This window comes from Phascolarctos cinereus, unplaced genomic scaffold (genome assembly GCF_003287225.1).
Source record: "Phascolarctos cinereus isolate Bilbo 61053 unplaced genomic scaffold, phaCin_HiC Scaffold_3;HRSCAF=262, whole genome shotgun sequence".
NCBI lineage: Eukaryota > Metazoa > Chordata > Mammalia > Diprotodontia > Phascolarctidae > Phascolarctos > Phascolarctos cinereus.
The window spans coordinates 161,705,311-161,726,399 of NW_027555736.1; the positions used below are offsets into that span (position 1 = coordinate 161,705,311).

Consider the following 21,089-nt stretch of genomic DNA (forward strand, 5'->3'; position numbering starts at 1 on the left):
AATAACTCATCTGGAGAATAGATCAAGAAGAGAAAACAGAAGAATTATCTGACTACCTGAAAGCTATGAGCAGAAAAAGAATCTTGATACAATATTACAAGAAATAATTAAAGAAAATTGCCCTGAAGTTTTAGAACAAGAGGGGAAAGTAGAAATAGAAAAAATCCACCAATCACCACCTGAAAGCTATCCCAAGATGAAAATCTACAGAAATATCATAGCCAAATTTCAAAAACTCCACGTTAAGGAGAAAATATTACCAGCAACAAGAAAAAACAATTCAAATACTGCAGAGCCACAGTTAGAATTACACAAGATCTTGCCCCTACTACCCTAAAAGACCACAGGTCTTAGAACACTATGTATTGAAGAGCAAAAGAACTGGGGTTGTGGCGAATAATAACTTACTCAGCAAAGTTAAGTGTATTCCTGAATGAAAAAAAAATGGATATTCAATGAATTGACAGACTTTCAGGTTTTTGTCACAGAAGACCAGAACTTAATGGAAATTTGACATATAAGATCCAGGAGAAATATAAGGTAAACATCAAAGACCAATTACAAGAGATTCAATAAGGTCAAACTGTTTACTTTTTATATGTGGAAATGTAAACCTTATTTGTAAGACCGTCATTAGTAATTGGGGATGAGCTGAATATGATATGGTCATTCTAAGAAGCAAAATTGTGTAGGAAAAGGTAAAAAGAGCAATTATCTCATGCAAATGAGGTGCAAGAGGAAGAACTGGTACAGAGGAATTGGGTAGGGTGGAAAGTTGGTAGTACTGGAAACCTCCTGTCATCAGATCTGGGTTAAAGAGGGAACAACATATACATCCAGAAGGGTATAAAGTCTTCCAAATTTATAAAGAAATAAGAGGGTGAGGAAACAAGATAAGGGGGGGGTGGTAGAAGAGTCTGTAGATTAAGATTTAGGAGGGTAGGGGGAGAAGAAAAGGAGGGACCCTTAGAGGAGTGGGCAGAATAAGAAAAAGGAGATTTATGGGAGAGGATAAGGGAGATAATCTTTAAAAGGCTGTGTAATAGGGAGGTAGTGGTTAGAAGTAAACTAGAGGAAGGATAAGGTAAAAAGAGAGGCTGAGGACAATAGTGAGGAAAATTAGGATGGAGGGAAATACACAAATAATAATTATAACTTTGAATGTGAATGAGATGAATTCACCCATAAAATGCAAACAGAGAGAAGAATGGATTAAAAATCAGAATCTGATAATATGCTGCTTATAAGAAACACATTTAAAAATGTGAGACACACACAGAGTTAAAATAAAGGGCTGAAGCAGAATGCATTATGCAGTGGTAGCAATCATGATATCACACAATGTCAAAGCTAAAATAGATTTAATTAAAAGAAAGGGGCAGCTAGGTGGAACAGTGGATAGAGCATCAGCTCAACACTTGACACTTACTAGCTGTGTGACCCTGGGCAAGTCACTTAACCCCAATTGCCTAAAAATAAATTTTTTTTAAAAAGAGATAAATAGGGAAGCTACACTATGATAAAAGGTACCATGGACAATGAAGCAATGTCAATACTAAACTTATATGCACCAATTTATCTAAATTAGTGGCTGGGGCTTCAGAAGGTTTAACCTCTTCTGTTGGAGCTGCAGGTGCCTGGGCCTCAGGGGTGGATCCAGGGGCTTCTCTTGCTCCTGGAGTCTCTTTGGAAGAAAGTGTGCTGCTGCTAGGTCTTGAGTCTGAAGCTGGAGCTACTTTACTTTTAGTTTCTTGTGCAATGGGAGCTGGAGGAGCCTCAGTCTCCTTGGCTTCCCCTTCCTCTTTGTTCTTGTCATCCACTTCACTAGCTGCAGTGGCTCCTGATGACAGGAAGACCTTTGCCTCACTCAGTGCTAGGCTCTGAAATCTTAAGTGCTTTACCACCAACTCAGAGACAAGAGGCAGGAACGTACCCAGCCAGCTTCTCAGACTCTTGCCTCTGAGCTTCTTCTTTGCTGGCCACTAAGTCCTTCTCTGCTTCCTCGTCTTTTGTCTTGTTAGCAGTGACCTGGGAATCTTTGCCACTCTTCTCTTTGTTGTTCTTCACCACTATGGCCTCGGCTGCCGAGTCTCATCATTCTCCTTGAGAGTCTTCTACTTCCTTCAGCCTTCTTGACTTTGTCTTTAGTTTTCTCATCATTTACATTGTGCTCCTCCTCCTCTTTGGAGTCTTGGAGTGTGTGTGTGTGTGTGTGTGTGTGTGTGTGTGTGTGTGTGTGTGGTGTTCTGGTGTCATCAAGAGAGCCCTAAGGAGAGCCCAAGCCTTGGGTCCGCTTGGCTGGGACTGAATGGTGCAGTGTTTTTCCCAGGTTTGAGAGAGGAGACTGGACCAATGGGGAACCTGTTGGAACAATGCTGCCTCTACTACATAGCTTCCTATCTTGTGTAATTATGTTCCATTTCTTCCCATAAATTCTCACAAAGGATCAACTCAGTGTGACACTCTCCCTTCTCAACTCCTACTGACCTTCCTGGCTTCCTTTAAGTCCTAACTGGAATCCCATCTTTTACTGGAAGCCTTTTCTAACACCTCTTAATTTTAGGGCATTCCCTTTGCTAATTATTTTTTATTTAACCTGCATATAGCTTGCTTTGTATGTGTAAAGAAGGGGTGAAATGGGCTCTACATGTGCAGAAAGGCTCCAATACTTTTTTTGCATGTTGACTTCCTCATTAGATTGTAAGCTCCTTGAGGTCAGGGACTGTCTTTTGCTTCCTTTTTGTATCCCCAGAACTTAGCAAAGTACCTAGCACGTAGTAGGTGCTTAATAAATATTTATTGATTGATCGATTTCTCCAGTTCTTTGAACATCTCAGAGGTATTAAATGTAACATCTAAGCTTTCCACATATTGTCTGTAATTCTTATTACATGACTAGCCCATCTCATTTTCCAGACATACAAATATGTAGCTGTGTATGTATGTGTGTATGTATGTATATATCTTTGATAGTTGCATTTCCTGTCATTTCTAATGCACCAATCATCACTGGAAAATTGCTATGGCCAGGGGTGTGCTGGTATATGCTTAACAACCATTTTGGCGTCAGAGGGAATGTACCCACAACATTTAATCTGCATTATTAATATTTTCCTGATATTAATGTAATATTATTATTTTAATATGATTAATATTTAATATTTTCTCCATCACTTTCTTAAGTCTAGAAATCAATGAAACAATAAATTAAGCCTTAATTTGTAGCATTTGCTGATTTCCAAAAGTTCAAGAATGTTCACACTGAAAATTTAACAACTGCTTCTCATGAGCTGATTCAAACTGACTTCAGCACCCTCCTGGCTATACCCTACCGCCATCTATTTCATATCTTTCCATTTCCCTGTGGAATACCTGCAATTGTGATATTCTATGATCATTATTTGTAACCAAATAACCACAAAGCACATGTAATATAAAAGATACAATAGTGATAGGGACTAGATTTGAGATATCACTGATACAGTGAACTTCTGGATGAGAACTCCCTCTACCAATACAGATTGGCACCTTTTCTGAAGCTTGTAGTCTTACAGAGTTCCCTAGAATACAGAGAAGCTAAGTGACTTTTCCAGAATCACACAACAATGTCTCAGAGGTAGGTCTTAAACCCAACAGATTTTCTAGGTTCCAAGGCCAGCTCTCTAACCACTAAGCTACTCTGCAAAATGAGATACAAATAATGACCTAGCTCACAAGGTTGAAAGAAATGCCATCAACATGAAATTTCACACATCAAAAAGGTACTACAAAAGTACACAATGACAATTTTATAACATGCTCTGCCCGCCATATTGCATGGTGATTTCTGTAGAATGATTTTGCAACTACAACTTTGTCTCCTACAGATATTATCCCAGTGGAGATGCCTTTGCTTCTGGTTCAGATGATGCTACGGTATGTTTCCAAGTTACTGAATATTTGCTTTTGAAAGAGAGAATTATGTCAGTACAGTTTTCCAAGAAGAAGAAAAAAATATGCTTTCTAAAGCTCCTTCTCAGACAGTGGGAAAAGATAAGAGTTAATTTGTTTTGCGTTATACTTCTTTGTGAGAAAGGAAGAGTTCTTGGCAAGGAAGCAGGTTATGTGTCATTGAAAAGTAACAGTAATTTTTTTAAGTCAATGAAATATTTATATTTTTAAAAAAGGAAGTACATGCAAGATCCCAAGAATTATTTATACCTTGAGAACTCCTTGATGTTTATACTTTCATGGAACCCACTGCCTATTTCCCGTTGATAATGAGAATTTATAGGAAAATTTGAAAGATGAAATCTGAAGGGAAGGGGAGGGGAGAGGGGAAGAAGAAGAGATAAAAGATGACATTCCATTCCAGTCTTTAAAACTGCACAAACCACTTGACTTACCTGTGTCTCCATAAGCCGTGCTTTTTAGAATTACAATCAAAGTAAAAATTATTTTAAATCTCCATTTGAATTACAGTGTCGCTTGTATGACCTCCGTGCTGACAGGGAGGTGGCAATTTACTCCAAAGAGTATTATATTTGGAGCATCCAGTGTGGATTTCTCACTCAGTGGTAAGATCTGATTTCTTAGGACAATGGGCTGTTTTACCTCAGAAACCTTACCAGGTTACTAGGAGAACTAAGTGAGAAGAAATATGGTAAATAGACTATTATCCCCTGCACTCCCTCACGAGTAAGGGAGCACTTCCCAAATGATCTGACATATTGACCCACATCCTTCCTCATTCTCATTTTCTGGGGGAAAAAAAACAAGAAAAAGCTTTTCCCTTGTACAGTTTCCTCTTCTTTCTCTATCTCATTCCTCTTTCCCCCCCGCTACTTCAGCGCTGTAATTGAAATCAATCCATCATCCAGAATTGATGTGCCAGTCATATTGCTAGGTGCTAGAGCTTCAAGAGACAAAAATAAAACAGTCTTTGCCCTTGAGGAGCTTATTACATTCTAGCTCTGCACTGCCTGCAGAAGTTCTCTGAACAGAGAGAATACCTTTTTTTCCTTGCCAGAGCGAATAAAGGGCCTGCATTATCTTTTGTCGTTTCATAAAGGAGTGACGTGTCAAACTTTTCCCACCCATAATCTTTTTTCCCCATTTCCACCACAAACAGACACACAAAATTCATAAGGTGGGTAGAGGACAGAGAACTAAGTATCCCACGTTGGCCATCATAAAAAAGGTTGGGAACAGAGCATTTGCTAGCAACTAGAAGCAGCCTGAGTTTAAGGAAGGAAATAACTCAGCTAGAATTAACCGTCTACCACTCTAAGAGGGGAAATTTAAAATTGGCAGGCAGTAACCTTAAGCAATGTTCTCAAAGGAAGGGAATCAATCTAGGGAAGTCAGGTTGGGAGCAAGCCATTTCCATAAGTTGCTAGGAATTCCCCGAGATTTCCTAAGACTTCTGATTTCTTCCCCCTCCCCACCCCTGCCCTTTGTTAGAGAAATGCTACACTTTGTAATAAATGCTATCCGAAGTCTAGTCAATGAGACTAAATTCAGGATCAGGGACTCCATCATATTTCACCTAAGGGTACATACATTGTGCATAGTAGGGGTAGGGAAGATAATAATCTTGCACAAATAAGCAATAAGTAGTCTGTAAATTGGCTGTTCCCTTGCTTTTGATGGCCTAGAAAACGAACCCCCACTTTAGAAGCTTAATCTCATGGAGCTTCCCAAAGATCCTTCCATGTGAATGTCATTCCCTTTCTAGGTCGCTTGCTGTTTGCTGGTTACAATGATTATACCATCAATGTCTGGGATGTATTGAAAGGATCGAGAGTATCCATCCTATTTGGACATGAAAATAGAGTTAGTACCTTACGTGTTTCACCTGATGGAACTGCTTTCTGCTCAGGATCATGGGATCATACCCTGAGAGTAAGAGTCTTTTTCTTCTTACTTTAGAGATTGGGGGACATGTAGTTCTGTTGGTTGAGGAGGAGAAGAATGCTTGGTCTTCTTAGAATATTCAAAGTAGATTAAAAGACAGAAGCTAGATGGGTCAAATTTTGAGTCCTAATTTCAGCTGTTCTAGAAACCACCTTTAATGACCTTCATTATGCTTCAGTGAAATGAGAACCATGCTTGTTAAGATAGTTAAATGGAACAAGATCAGATTTAATGGTGGGAGGAGGGAAGGAAGGGATGGAGGGAGGAAGGGAGGTCTGTCCCTGGAGCCAAAATTAACAATGGGTAGAAGTTGCAAAAAAGACAATTTAAATTTGATGTCAGAAGAAGTTTTGTAGTAGTTAAAACTACACAAAGGCCAAATAGGCTGCTTGCAGAGACAGTGGGCTGCCCCTCACTGGAAATATTTAAGCAAGAGGTGGTTGACTACTTGTTGGAAGTGTTGGAGAAGGCATTCTTCTTATTCCTTTGTGAGTTGAGCCTGTTGGCTCCCTTCTACCTCTGAGATTCCATAATTCTATGTAGTATATGTAGTAATTAAAATATAAATTATAACATATAACTTATTTCACTTGGTTAAGTATGAAAGTCTTCAGAAGAGTTTTGGAAGCAACAATCATAATCCACTTAAGTGAACTTTTTGTAAAAAGTTCAAGTCTTTTAATGTCATAAACTAAAGACTCTGATTTTTTTTTTCTTTTCAGGTCTGGGCTTAATCTGTAATACGTCTCCTAACAATGCAAGCTAACATATTGGATGAGCTATGGAATCTAATTTGAAATACTCACCTGCAATTTCATATGATGAGGAAACACTTTGGTAGTTGAAACCCATCAAATGTCTCTGTATATCATCTAATATTAATATTTAAAATCTGTCTACTAGAGATTATAAGCCTATACTGCTTTGATAGTATCATTTTGAAGTATAATTCTTTCTACTCTTGATTTTAGCTACCTTTAATTAGAAATTATTTAGACATCTGTAAATTAAGCTTTTCTCTGAAAGCATTCTAAAGACCAAACTTGTCATTTAGCATACCCTATACAATTTGCACTAATTTAATTCATTTTAGAGCAATTTTTTAAAAAATCAGCTACTGATCATATCTGGATACAGCTTGACTCTTGAAAGCTTCCTGTGAAAATTATGGATTTCAGGTAATGAGTTAAAAAGAAAACATTTTGGATGGTTTGTGATGAAGTGTTGTTGGAAGTTTATCCTAAAATGACTATATAGTATCAATTATAAAGAGAAGAGTCTAGTGATGAGGTCCTTCTTATCATTAAGAATGGCCAAAGAATCCTTTCCATCCTTTCTACTTATCTTTTTATAAGAAACAGTTTTCACTAGTGTGAACTGAATTCAATAAACCCCAGACATATATAGGGAGGCATGTGACCTTCATTTGAGGTCCCTGCCTCTACTTGCCCTTCCCCCCTTCTATAAGGGATTGGAGAAAGCCAGAGGGTCCCTTTTCCAAAGCCAGTGACCTGTGTTCCTGTTTGCAAGGAAATAAATAGATCATTAGCTCATGAGAATTTTCATCTAGGGCAAGTGCCAATTCCACACAGTTTCTATTCCTTGCAAAGGTAAAAAGCTTAAAAATACATATTATTAATAAACTTCATAAAGCTCTAAGCCCCTAGACAATCCCCAGGCTAAAAAGGAAGTATTCCAACCAGTTGAATTTGGTGTAGTCAGTTATCCCCAGGCTTCCATCCACCCCTTATCACACTTTCTCTAGCAAAACACCAACTTAGTACACAATTTAAAAATTTATCTTTATCTAGAAATCCATCATTGAAAATACAAATAACCTTCAGCAAAATTTTAAACAGAGCAAAAAAAACCCAGTAATAAACCACGCTGTCCATTGCAATAAAAATGATGGAAGAAACAGAAAGGAATAAGTCTGCAATTGTTCCAGAAGTTTCTTCATGTAGATATCGTTCAGACACTCCCTGCAAGATACTCTTAATCTGATCAACAAACCAGGAAAAGATAGAAGCTTCAGCTGCAAGTCTCAGAGTCAATCTTGGCATCCTTCACCTATTGCTGCTATACAGCTACTGCTCATTATTGTCTCCAACTCTGCATTTCTTTTCAGAGAGATTTAAAAGCTGCCTCTGCATCAGAAAAACTCTACCTCTAGTTCTGATCATGAGATAGCTTCTTGTCTTCTCCATCTGGGGAGAACTACGACTTCTGGATCTTTAGGAAGGATGCCAATCCAAACCTCATCTGAGTGACTATTAGACATGAGTTAGGTAATGCTCTCTTCTTAGGTATTTTTATCCTTTTTGTGCATTTGTTTTCAGTTGAAGAAGATAAGGTCAGTGCTAAGCACTAGTGTGTTTGTGATGCTATTTTCCCCCACAATAATCAAAATATTTTTCTGTAGAAACAGAAAAAAAAGGAAACCTTTAGACTAGTATTAGGTTCATGTTTTTATAAACACAATTTCATTCAGGTGTATTCAGACTATAAAAATTCGATTCATGTGAAGTATTTGTTGAAAGTGAATCATATTAGCTAACAGAGGATTTCTAAATCATGAGTAACTTCCCTGTGTGTTTAGATCTAAATCAATCAACAGTTATTTATTAATTGCTGAGTCCTGGGCATTCAAAGACAAAAAAAAATCTCTCATCAAGATACTTACATTCAATCAGGATTATAAATCCTTCAGATGCTTATTTAAAATATACATAATCCACAAAAGAAGATGAAATACTTTTATTAAATTATCTTCTTTTAGATATTACAGGCATACTGTTTGCTTAAGGAAAAACTCCTCCCAATTGGGCTGGATCAGTCAGCCTTTGAAAATAACCAGTTCCTGGACACCTAAAAATACTGCCTAGGATCTGTGGGTTAACTGGATAGGTAGAGGCTAGGTTCAGAAGCTGAATATATTTCCTGTGGAGGAGATCTGGAACCATGTTCTGCAGCTCTGGAAACTCAACTCCAGGTACTTGCCCTGGCTAAGTACTAATTACTTATTATGTCACTCCTCTCAACACTGTGCCAGGACTGGCATCTAATGGTCACTCCAAAAGCAAGGCTCATAGATACCTTTTTCAAAACAAAAATTTTTACTTTATCTTCTATTTTTACTTCACCAAAAGTTCAGCCAGTATCTCTCTCCTTCCTCCTTCCCAAAGAGCTATCTCACATAACAAAGAATTATTTTTTAAAAAGGGAGAGAGAGAGAGAGACAGAGAGAGAAAATCAGCAAAACTAATGAATACATTGAGGAAATCTGAAAATATATGCAATGTTCCACACCCATAGACCTCCCACCTCTGCACCTCCCACTCTTCTGAGAGAAGTGTCCTCTCATATCTCTTCTTTGGTGTCATGCTTGCTCTCTGCAATGGGTAGGAGATATATTCTTAGCCAAACAAAGGATAGAAGCAGTTACAGAAAGAAAAAATAAATTATTTTGGCTATATGAAATTTAAAAGCTTTTGCACAAACAAAATGAATGCATCTGGGTTAAAAAGGAAACAGTCTCATGGGGAAAAATTCTTTCTATCAAATTTCTCAAATGATAGTTTGGTATTCAATATATATAAACAACAGATATATGTGTGTATGTATGAAATTGAAAGTCATTTTCCAACAGAAAAATGGTCCACAGATTTGAACAAACAGTTCTCATAACAACTTATAGGAAAGAATGCTCCAGATGACTAATAAAAAGAAACATGTACATCAGAACAACCCTGAGGTTTCACTTCACAACCAGCAAATTGGCAGAGATGAGAAAAGAGAGGAAGAGTCATTGTTGGAAAGGTTGTGCAAAGGAAAGCACATTAGGGCATAATTGGTGCAGTGATGAATCAGTACAACTATTTTTGGAAACCAATTTGGAATTATGTAAATAAATTGGCTAAAATGTCCACACCCTTTTACCCAGATATTCCACCATTAGACATATTCCCCCAAGGCGGTCATTAATAAGAAAGTCACAATATACAGTAGAATATTTATAGCAGCATTTTTGTGATATTAAAGAATTGGAAACAAAGTAGATGCCCACTGACTGGAGAACTGTGGTACACGAATGTAAGGAAATATTATTGTGCTATAATAAATGATAAATATGGTGACTACAGAGAAGCATGAAAAAATTTATTTTGAACTGATTAAGAGTGAAGTAAGTAGATCTAAGAAAACTAGATATACAATGACTACAATAATATAAAAACAACAACAATAACCACAAAGCAATGAATAGTGAAGTGGGAAACCCAAAGTACTCTCACTTTTTCCATTGCTGGGGAGTAAGCTCCCATGATCTCCTACACAAATGGGCTTCATGTCCTAATGCCCCCTTACTTGAGCCAAGACAGCTATATTCCTCCACTGACACAGCCTACTGACTAATGGGCTGCTTGAGAACTGCCACTAAGGTTTATATCATCACAAGTAGCAAAAATAAACAACATGGCAGCAATACAGTCATGCAGTTCACTTGTAGCAACCCACAACTACTACCGAAACTATCTGGCATCTACTTCCAGCAACAACTCCTGTCAAAAGCCCAAGTACTCCAAGTAAGTGATCCCCCACCATGCTGGTCTTCCAAAATCAGACCCAGGCATTGGTAGGCAAGCTTCTTCTTTGGAAAGTAGAGTCATCCATTCTTTTTTTAAATATTCATTTATTTATTTATTTATAGTTTTCAACATTCACTTTTATTAGATTTTGAGTTTTAGATTTTCTCCCCCCTCCTTCCCTCCCCCCTCCCCAAGATGGCATGCAATCTGATATAGGCCATACATGTACAATCATATTAAACATATTTACACATCAGTCATGTTGTAAAGAAGAATTACAACCAAAGGAAAAACCACAAGAAAGAAAAAAAAAAGAAAGGAAAAACAGTATGCTTCAATCTGCATCCATACTCCTAGTTCTTCCTCTGGATGTGGATAGCATTTTCCATCATGAGTCTTTCGGAATTGTTTTCTATCGTTACATTGCTAAGAAGAGCTAAGTCTATCAAAGTTAGTCATCACACAATATGGCCGTTACTGTGTACAATGTTCTCCTGGTTCTGCTCACTTCACTCAGCATCAGTTCATTCAAGTCTTTCCAGGTTTTTCTGAAATCTGTCTGCTCATCATTTCTTATGGAACAATAGTATTCCATTACATTCATATACCACAACTTGTTCAGCCATTCCCCAATTGATGGGCATCCTCTCAATTTCCAATTCTTGGACACCACAAAAAGAGCTGCCATAAATATTTTTGTACATGTGGGTCCTTTTCCCATTTTTATAATCTCTTTGGAATACAGCCCTAGAAGTGGTACTGCTGGATCAAAGGGTATGCACAGTTCTATAGTCCTTTGGGCATAGTTCCAAATTGCTTTTCAGAATGGTTGGATCAATTCACACTTCCACCAAAAATGAATTAGTGTTCCAATTTTCCCACATCTTCTCCAACACTTATCATTTCTTGTTTTGTCATGTTAGCCAATCTGATTGCTATGATGTGGTACCTCAGAGTTGTTTTAATTTGCATTTCTCTAATCAGTAGTGATTTAGAGCATTTTTTCATATGACTATAGATAGCTTTAATTTCTTCACCTGGAAACTGCCTGTTCATATCCTTTGAACATTTAGCAATTGGGAAATGATGTGTATTCTTATAAATTTGACTCAGTTCTCTATTTATTTTGGAAATGAGGCCTTTATCAGAGACACTGAATCTAAAATTTTTTTCTCAGCTTTCTGTTTCCCTTCTAATCTTGGTTCCATTGGCTTTGTTTGTGCAAAAACTTTTTAATTTAATGTAATCAAAATTATCCATTTTGTATTTCATAATGTTCTCCATCTCTTGTTTGGTCATAAATTCTTCCATTTTCCATAGATCTGACAGGTAAACTATTCCTTGTTCTCCTAATTTGTTTATATCGCCTTTTATGTCTAAATCATGTACCCATTTTGACTTTATCTTGGTATATGGTATAAGATGTTGGTCTATGCCTAGTTTTGGCCATACTCTTTTCCAGTTTTCAGCAGTTTTTGTCAAATAGTGAGTTCTTATCCCAGAAGCTGGAGTCTTTGGATTTATCAAAAAGTAGATTACTATAGTCATTGACTACTGTGTCTTGTGTACCTAACCTATTCCACTGATCTACCCACTCTATTTCTTAGCCAGTACCAAGTAGTTTTGATGATTGCTGCTTTATAATACAATTTAAGGTCTGGTTCATCTAGGCCACCTTCCTTTGCATTTCTTTTCATTAATTCCCTTGATATTCTGGACTTTTGCTCTTCTAGATGAATTTTGTTATTATACTTTCAAGTTCTATAAAATAATTTTTGGTAGTTTGATTGGTATGGCACTAAATAAGTAAATTAATTTAGATAGAATTGTCATTTTTATTATATTAGCTCAGCCTACCTGTGAGCAACTGAGGTTTTTCCAATTATTTCGGTCTGACTTTGTGTGAAAAATGTTTTGTAATTGTATTCATATAGCTCCTGGGTTTGTCTTGGCAGGTAGACTCCCAAATATTTTACATTGTCTACAGTTACTTTAAATGGAATTTCTCTTTCTGTCTCTTGCTGTTGGGCCTTGTTAGTAATATATAGAAATAACAATGATTTATGTAGATATATTTTATATCCTACAACTTTGCTAAAGTTGTTCATTATTTCAAGTAGTTTCTTACTTGATTCTCTAGGTTTCTCTAAGTATACCATCATATCATCTGCAAACAGTGATAACTTTCTTTCTTCCTTGCCTATTCTAATTCCTTTGATTTCTTTTTCTTCTCTCATTAATAAAGCTAAAATTTCTAGTACAATATTGAATAGCAGTGGTGATAATGGACGTCCTTGCATCACCCCTGATCTTACTGGAAATGCTTCTAGCTTATCCCCATTACATATAATGCCTGCTGATGGTTTTAGATAGATACTACATATCATTTTAAGGAAAGCTCCATTTATCCCTATGCTGTCTAGTGTTTTTAATAGGAATGGATGCTGTATTTTGTCAAAAGCTTTTTCTGCATCTGTTGAGATAATCATATTATTTCTATTAATTTTGTTATTAATACAGTCAATTATGATGATAGTTATCCTAATATTGAACTAGCCCTGCATTTCTGGTATAAATTTCACTTGGATATAGTATATTATCCTCATGATAAGTTGCTGTAATCTCTTTGCTAATATTTTATTTAAAATGTTTGCATCTATATTCACTAGGGAGAGTGGTCTATGATTTTCCTTTTCTGTTTTGTCTCTTCCCAGTTAGGTATCAGCACCATATTTGTCTTGTAAAAAGAAATTGGTAGGACTTCTTCTTCATCTATTTTTACAAACAGTTTATATAGTATTGGAATTAATTGTTTTTTAAATATTTGGCAGAATTCACTTATAAATCCATCTGGCCCTGGAGATTTTTTCTTAGGGAGTTCATTGATGGCTTGTTCAATTTCTTTTTCTGAAATGGGGTTATGTAGGTATTTTATTTCCTCTTCTGTTAATCTGGGCAATTTATATTTTTGTAAATATTCATCCATTTCACTAAGATTGTCAGATTTATTGGCATACAGTTGGGCAAAATAATTTCTAATTATTGTTTTAATTTCCTCTTCATTGGTAGTGAATTCACCTTTTTCATTTTTGATACTAGTAATTTGGTTTTCTTCTTTCTTTTTTTTTAAATCAAATTAACTAAAAGTTTATTTTATTGGGTATTTTCATAAAACCAGCTCTTAGTTTTATTTGTTAGTTCAATAGTTTTCTTAATCTCAGTTTTATTAATCTCTCCTTTGATTTTTCAGAATTTCTAATTTGGTATTTAATTTTTACTTTATTCTTTTTCTAGCTTTTTTAATTGCATGCCCAATTCATTGATCTCCTCTTTCTCTACTTTACTCATGTAAGCATTTAGAGATACAAAATTTCACCTAAGAACTGCTTTAGCTAGCATCCCATAAGTTTTGGTATGTTGTCTTATTATTGTCATTCTCTTGGGATGAAGTTATTGTTTCTATGATTTGTTGTTTGACCCACTCATTTTTTAGGATTAAATTATTTAGTTTCCAATTAATTTTTAGTCTATCTTTCCATGGCCCTTCATTACATGTAATTTTTATTGCATCATGCTCTCAAAAGGATGCATTTAGTATTTTTGCCTTTCCGCATTGGATTGTGAGGTTTTTATGCCCTAGTACATGGTTAGTTTTTGTGTAGGTGCCATGTACTGCTGAAAAAAAGGTATATTCCTTTCTATGTTCTCCAGAAGTCTACCATATCTAGCTTTTCTAAGATTTTACTCACCTCCTTAACTTCTTTCTTGTTTATTTTGTGGTTAGATTTATCTAGTTCTGAGAGGGGGAAGTTGAGGTCCCCCACTAGTATAGTTCTGCTATTTCTTCCTGCAACTCACTTAACTTCTTCTCTAAGAATGTGGATGCTATACAACTTGGTGCATATACTTTTAGTATTGATATTTCTTCATCGTCTATGGTGCCTTTTAGCAGATGTAGTTTTCTTCTCTATCTCTTTTAATTAGATCTATTTTTGCTTTTGCTTTGTCTGAGATCAGGATTGCTATCACTGCTTTTTTTTCTTTTGCTTCAGCTGAGGCATAATATATTCTCCTCCAGCCTTTTACCTTCACTCTGTGTGTATCCCTCTGTTTTGAATGTGTTTCTTATAAACAACATATTGTAGGATTATGGTTTTTAATCCACCCTGCTATCTGCTTCTGTTTTATAGGAGAGTTCATCCTATTCACATTTACAATTATGATTTTTTTTTGCCTTTTTTGTGAGGCAGTCAGAGTTAAGTGACTTGCCCATAGTCATACAACTAGTAAGTGTCATGTGTCTGAGGCCAGATTTGAACTCAGGTCCTCCTGACTTCAGGGGCCGGTGCTCTATCCACTGCGCCACCTAGCTGCCCCTACAATTATGATTTTTAACTGTGTCTTTCTCTCCATCCTATTTCCACATACTGTCTCCCCACCCCCCCGCTTATGCTTTTCTCTCTCCTTTCTCCTTTTCAGTCCTCACTAGTGTTTTGCTTCTGACCACCACCTCCTTTAATCTGCCTTCCCTTCTATCAGCCTCCCTCCCTTTTCTTTCCCCTTTCCCCTACTACTTCTTCCTTCCCTTCTGCCCTCCCTTCTATCCACCCCCTCCCATTTTTTCCCCTTACCCCTCCTACTACCTATAGGGTAAAATAGATTTCTATACCCAAGTGAGTGTGCATGTTATTCTCTCTTTGAGCCAGATCTGATGAGAGTAAGGTTCAAAGAATGCTCACCTCCCTCCCTTCTTTCCCTCTACTGTAAAAAGGTCCTTGCGCCATTTCATATGATATAATTTACCCTTTTATGTCTCCTCCTTTCCTCTTCTCCCAGTACAATCCTTTTTTTACCCCTTAATTTTTTTTATCATCCCATCAAAGTCAACTTATACCCACACCCTCTATGTATACCCCTTCTAAATATCATAATAATGATATAGTTCTCAAGAGTTACAAGTATCATCTTCCCATGTAGTGATATAAACAGTTTACCCTTATTGAATGTTTTTTTCTTTCCTGTTTACCTTTTTATGCTTCTCTTGAGTCTTGTATTTAAAGATCGAATTTTCTGTTGAGGTCTGATCTTTTCATCAGGAAGGTTTGGAAGTACCCTATTTTATTCAATATGCATCTCCTCCCCTGAAAGATTATGCTCAATTTTGCTGGGTAGTTGATTCTTGTTTGTAATCCACGCTCCTTTGTCTTCCAGAATATCATATTCAAAGCCCTCTGATCCTTTAATGTCAAAGCTGCTAGATTCTGCATAATCCTAACTGTGGTTCCATGATATTTAAATTGTTTCTTTCTGGCTGCTTGCACTATTTTCTCCTTGACCTGATAATTCTGGAATTTGGCTACAGTATTCCTTGGGGTTGTCATTTTAGGATCTCTTTCAGGAGATGATCAGTGGATTCTTTCAATGACTATTTTACCCCGTGGTTCTAGGACCTCAGGGCAGTTTTCCTCGATCATTTCTTGAAATAGGCTGTCCAGGCTCTTTTTTTTTTTTTATCATGGTGTTCAGGTAGACCAATAATTCTTAAATTATCTCTCCTGGACCTATTTTCCAGGTCAGTTGTCTTTCCAATGTGGTATTTTACATTTTCTTCTATTTTTTTCATTCTTTTGATTTTGTTTGACTGATTCTTGATGTCTCATAGAGTCATTAGCTTCCATTTGCCCAATTCTAATTTTTAACAGTGTTCTCTTCAGTTAGCTTTTGTACCTCCTTTTCCATTTGGCCAATTGTACTTTTTAAGGAGTTCTTCTCAGTGAATTTTTGAAACTCCCTTTCCATTTGGCTAATTCTATTTTTTAAGAAGGTCTTCATTTCCGTGTATTTTTGTACCTCCTTTTCCATTCAGCCAGTTGTATTTTTAAAGAAATATTTTCTTCAGTCAATTGTTGTCCTTTCTTTTCCAAGCTATTGACTCTCTTTTGTATACCTCTCATTTCTTTTCCCAATTTTTCTTCTACCTCTCTTATTTGACTTTTAAAATCCTTCTTAACATCTTCCAAGAAGGCTTTTTGGGCTTGCAACCAATTCATATTTCCCTTTGAGGATTCAGATGTAGGTGTATTGACAATATTGTCTTCTAAGTTTGTGTTTTGATCTTCCTTGTCCCCATAATAATTCTCTATGGTCAGTATTCTTTTCTGCTTTTTGCTCATTTTGTTTGCCTATTTCCTGGCTTTTAAAGTTGTGCTCTCCTGCTGGAGCACAGGGGCACTATCCCAGGTCAGGGGCCTGGTCACTGGCTTTGTGTGCTGGGGCCTCAGGTGCTGGCAGCTGGAGGCTGTAGGGGTCTGGCAGCTTAGCTGGTGCAGACCTGGGGTCCTAGTGGTAGTGTCTAGCATGTGCTGAAACCAGGTGGTGTTTTTCTCTGTTTCCCTGGGGCTACACTGAAGGACAGAGAGGCCTGGCTGCTAGAGGATGCCTGCCCATCCAGAGGTAAGCTGAAGCAAGGGGAGATTGGCCACTGGAGGACACCTGCCTGCCCAGGGCTGTACTGGCACATGTAGTGTTTTTTCCCAGCTGAAGTCCACCAGGTCCCCTGGCTATGCTAAGGCATGTGACGGGTCCTGGAGTTCGCGTTTGCCTGCTCCACCACTCTGGGGCTCAGGACCTCCGGCTGGTTTGCTGAGGTGGACTTGTTGCTGGCTTCCTGGGATGCCTCCCATCCTGGACCACACTCCCCTTTTTACCCAAGCGAAATGGACCTTTCTTGGCAATCTTCCAAGTTTCCCAGGCTAAAACACTGCTTCTCCCTGTCTTTCTGCTATCTCTGGTGTTCCAAGATTTTTCCTGGGGCACTATCTTGGGGGGTTTTTAGAGGTCAATAAGGGAGAGTGGGAGCAATTTACTGCTTACTCCGCCATCTTGGCTCCCAGAAGTCCCCCTAGTCATCCATTCTTGACAACTGTATTGGAATCCCCAGAGCTCTCAGAAACTGTCCAGGTTGCTCATAGCACAATCACCTGGGACTTGGCTCAGGAGACAATGGGGAAGAAGTATGCCAGGAGGTCCCCTTCCGATAGAGGTAGAGCAGAAGCAGTTCCCTGTTCCTGAATTGCACTAGGCACCAAACCCATTTTCTCCCCCTTCGCCTTCTCCCTCCCACTACTCTCTTAGATTAGGCAGGCTGCTTAAGTACAGTAGTAGTTGTGTTGTGTGTATGTGTGTTTTAAGGAACACAGAAACGAAACACCAAAAACAAAGACAAGAAACCACTCTTTCATTTTACTATCCAAGTCACCTATGTGTGTTTCCACAGCCTCAGTAACTTTGTTTACTTTGTACTCAACAGAAAGTAATAAACTTGGAGCAGTCTCCTTTTAAAAAAAAAAGTGAAGTAGAAGAACTATAAAAACAAACAAAAAAGCATAGGCCCAAAGAAGAGATATGAGAAGATACTTCTTCAAAGACATGAGAGGTCCCCAGGGTGGAACATGGCATATATTTTCAGACTTTCTTAATGTATTGATCAGGTGTTTTTTTTTCTTTAAAAAATTCTTTATTATATTAAATGGCTCTCTGGAAGGGATGGCGGGAGATACAGTGGGAAATTTTTAGATGATATAGGAACAAAAGATATTTATAAAATGTATTTTGAAAAGAAAAAATATATTTGATTTCTTTATATACCAGCCAACACTGACAGTAAAAATACAACCAAGAGATAGGTAACTCAGTATTTGGATGACCAGGACAATCAAAACAGTCACATCAGGTTCTCAGTGAGACACATGTATCTTCACATATAAATATACTCACATGTATTTATTCATATAACATACACATATGCTCATACAAATATATGCATATATATAGTATGATAGAAATTAGACCTACCTTAGAAATTATCTAGTCTAATCTTCTCATTTTATAGATGAGGAAACTGAGGCCCACAGAGGTTGTGACTTGGGTCACACAGCTGTTAAGTAGCAAAGTGAGGATTCGAATTTAGATCATCTGACTCCAAGTCCAGTGATGTTGGCACTAATCTATGCTGCTAAACCAACATGAACATCATCATAGGTCCTATTCATTTGGTTACATCTCAACCACTTGCCTCAGTTAATTTGCCTTCATTCTCCTTTGCTCCCCAGGAGCAGGCCCCTCACATATTTAGATTCATCACTCCCACCGACAATAGGGCAAGGTGTGTATTCCCAAGCATGCCTCAGAGAGTGCTGAATTATTTCCAGAGCTCCAGATAATCCCTCCAGGATTTCTGCTCAGGACCCAGGCTTCCAACCTCGATGCTCTGAATTTAGGCTGTGGGAATTCAGCCTTCCTCACTTCTAATAAGTGGATGAGGACAGCTGCAAAGAGGAGAATGAAATGGGAATACTTTGTGACTCTTTTTTGGGGTGGCTGAGTATATATGAAAATCTTATTTTCATGACTAAACTAGTTACATAAATTTAGATGGTCACCTCAGCACACGGACAGAATAAAATAAGCCTCCGGATTTCCCATCACTATATTCAACTCAACCATTCAGCCACATCGTGAAGGATGATCCTTGTGACAAATAAGATGCACTATGATGAACTTTATGGTATGCCATAGAGAACTTGTCTTGTGATGAGTTGCTTACACTGTAAGTATTTAATCTTAACGTGAATGATGTTTAGTATTTATTGAAAAAAAAATCTGTTTTGAAATCTACACTTAAAACTCATGGATGACTTAAATGTAATAAATTGTATTTAACATACTGAAAATAATTGTTGTATTTGTATTGCTAGATCAGGGTTTTTTTTCCCCACTACTATTAAAGCTACTATTAGGTCAAAGAGGGTTAACCTAGAGAACTCTTTGTAGTTGGAGGAAGTAGGCAAATATCCACTTGTTAGGTTAGGGGAGCCATCCAAAAGATAGGTTGGGGGTGAGAGGGAAAACAGAAGAGAAATGGGTGTGGGCATAAAGCTAAGAACCAGTCAGAAGATGTGGAAAGAACCAGCTACAAAACTCCTCTGGAAAGTAGAAATAGGAGCAGCTAGGTACTGGGCCTAGGGTCAGGAAGACTTGAGTTCAAGTGTGACCTTAGACATCTCCTAGCTGTGTGACCTTGGGCAAGTCACTTAAGCTCTGTTTGCTTCAGTTCTTTCCAATGTAAAATGGTGATAACAACAGCTCCTACCTCCCAGGGTAGTTGTGAGGATAAAGTGAGGTATTTGTGAAGTACTTAGCACAGCACCTGGCACATAGCGGGTGCTCTATAGGTAGAAGCTATAATTATTACTTTAAACAAATAACTTTAAACATTAAAAAAGGATTATGGGTTTGATCACATATTCTAGTTATCTGTTTATGTGTTACATTCCCTTGATAGACCACATGACTCATAAGAGTGGCACAGAGGATTGGTAGAGCCCTGGAATTAAGTGGAGTCAGAAAGATCTGGGTTCAAATCCCACCTCAGACACAGCTGTATAACCTTAACGCAAGTGACTTCTCTGTGCTTTATGTCCTCATCAGTAAAATGATTGGACTCATGGTCTCTAAGATGACTTCAAAGTCTAAACCTATGATCTGATGACCCTATCATCACAGTTTTGCATCTTTACCAGCCTAGTCCAGGGCCCTAACCATAGCAGGCACTCAACAAAGGTTATAAATGGACTGTGAGGGCAAACTCTCCTGGGTGTCTTCACTCCTTTTTTTTTTAGAAGGAATTTCTTAATCTCCTAACTGGTTGAATCCAAAGATTTCTGAGTCTAGTTGTGGCTTCCACCAGGTTAGTTAAGAAGCTCTTCTTTTAAAATGCAAATATAGGGGCAGCTAGGTGGCACAGTGGATAGAGCACTGGCCCTGAAGTCAAGAGGACCTGAGTTCAAATCCAGCCTCAGACAAAACACTTGACACTTACTAGCTGTGTGACCCTGGGCAAGTCACTTAACCTCGACTGCCTAAAAAAAAGGTCAAAATTTTAAAAAATTCAAATGCAAATGCAAATATACCTGGTAGTGTCAGTGATAGCAGTTATTCACCACTGCATCCAGGGCCATCGCCAGTGGTCCTAGCCTACGTCTTGCCACTGGCCTGGACTCAGATGACTCTGAGTAGAGAATGAGGCTGATGACTCTGCCCAGATCTGCCTCACTGAAATCTGCTTTACTTGCAAGTCAAGCCATCCCCCTCATGACGTCATTGGTCCTCTTCGAGAACGCAGGGCTGACAACAACAATCACAATTCAATGGGAATTACCTTCATACTAACCCCTAAATCAGATCTAAAGGCCCTAGAGAAACAAGAGCTTGGGAGACGGTGAGTAGCAGTGAGGTAACAATAACTAAAATCAGTGTTTGAGCCTAGGAAGGACGTTCCATGGAGAGTTTTAGCCAGCCAAAAGACACTTAAGGGATGGGAGTCTGGCCTCAGACAACCTTGTTTGCCTCAGTTTCTTCATCTGTAAAATGAGCTGGAGAAGGAAATGGCACTCCAGTATCTTTGCCAAGAAAACCCCAAGTGGGGTCACAGACAGTTGGGCGCAACTGAAACGACTAAACAAAAGGCTACCACCTATACCTCTTACTACTGAAAATCACCTCCAGCGTGGATGCCTGCGCCACCTGTGTAATCGAAGCCGAATATTT

The 21,089-nt window shown here is 37.9% G+C and overlaps 1 protein-coding gene and 1 pseudogene across 1 annotated transcript in view; one reads left to right on the forward strand and one right to left on the reverse strand.

The window, feature by feature from the left end:
- Nucleotides 1-19,216, forward strand: part of GNB5 (G protein subunit beta 5) — a 55,738-nt gene extending 36,522 nt beyond the window's left edge. The window contains 5 exon segments of the mRNA XM_020980963.2: nt 3,867-3,915; nt 4,462-4,514; nt 4,516-4,556; nt 5,717-5,883; nt 6,618-19,216. Of these exon segments, the coding sequence (XP_020836622.1) occupies nt 3,867-3,915; nt 4,462-4,514; nt 4,516-4,556; nt 5,717-5,883; nt 6,618-6,629 (322 nt within the window). The 3' untranslated portion in view covers nt 6,630-19,216.
- On the reverse strand, nt 1,515-3,338 carry LOC144456224 (brain acid soluble protein 1 homolog; annotated as a pseudogene).
- Nucleotides 19,217-21,089: the final 1,873 nt, after the last annotated feature.